Genomic DNA, 606 nt, shown 5'->3' with positions numbered 1-606 from the left:
AATTTAACACAGGATCCTCTGCTTTACACAAGTTTGAACTTGAAACCATATTGGCATATTATTAATACAGAGGCATTGTGTTACTTAGCACCTAGATGTAAATATTTACAACGATTGGATCTTTCATGGTGTAACGGATTTTCTGTCTCGGATTTTGAAAACTTTCTTGATACTTGCGGTAGTCTCTTAACACACTTACGATTAAATTGCTGCTCACATATCGATGATTTCGCCATACTTAAAATTTCGAAAATATGCAAAAATTTGAAAGGTATGTATACAAATGATGTTTATAAACGATTATTATAATTATAAGTCATTATTATAATTATATGATCAGTACGTATGTATATTTTTCTTAGAATTGGGTCTATGTAATTGTTACTTGATAAACGATGAGGGATTCTCATATCTCGAAAATTTGGAGTTTCTCGAGCGTTTAGATCTGAGCAGAACATGTATAAAAACTCGAACTCTTTGCAAGATACTGCAAAAAAATCCACGAATGCGTCACTTACACATAAGATACACTTGCGAGGTGGACGTAAACGAAGTTGCAGTGGAATTGAAAAACTCGTGTCCAGATTTGGAAAGTATAGATTCATG

At 32.8% G+C, this 606-nt stretch overlaps 1 protein-coding gene across 1 annotated transcript; it reads left to right on the top strand.

Moving 5' to 3' along the window:
- Positions 1-3: 3 nt before the first annotated feature.
- On the top strand, positions 4-602 carry LOC105461112 (F-box/LRR-repeat protein 4-like; the record flags this gene model as incomplete). Its single annotated transcript, XM_011707600.1, has 2 exons — positions 4-271; positions 363-602. Coding segments are annotated over 2 exons (508 nt in total), but the record flags the coding sequence as incomplete, so codon positions are not given.
- Positions 603-606: the final 4 nt, after the last annotated feature.

Source organism: Wasmannia auropunctata, unplaced genomic scaffold (genome assembly GCF_000956235.1).
Source record: "Wasmannia auropunctata unplaced genomic scaffold, wasmannia.A_1.0 LD308855.1, whole genome shotgun sequence".
In the NCBI taxonomy this organism is placed as follows: domain Eukaryota; kingdom Metazoa; phylum Arthropoda; class Insecta; order Hymenoptera; family Formicidae; genus Wasmannia; species Wasmannia auropunctata.
The sequence above is the reverse complement of the archived record's forward strand: the minus strand, read 5'-3'. Positions and strand labels throughout refer to the sequence as shown.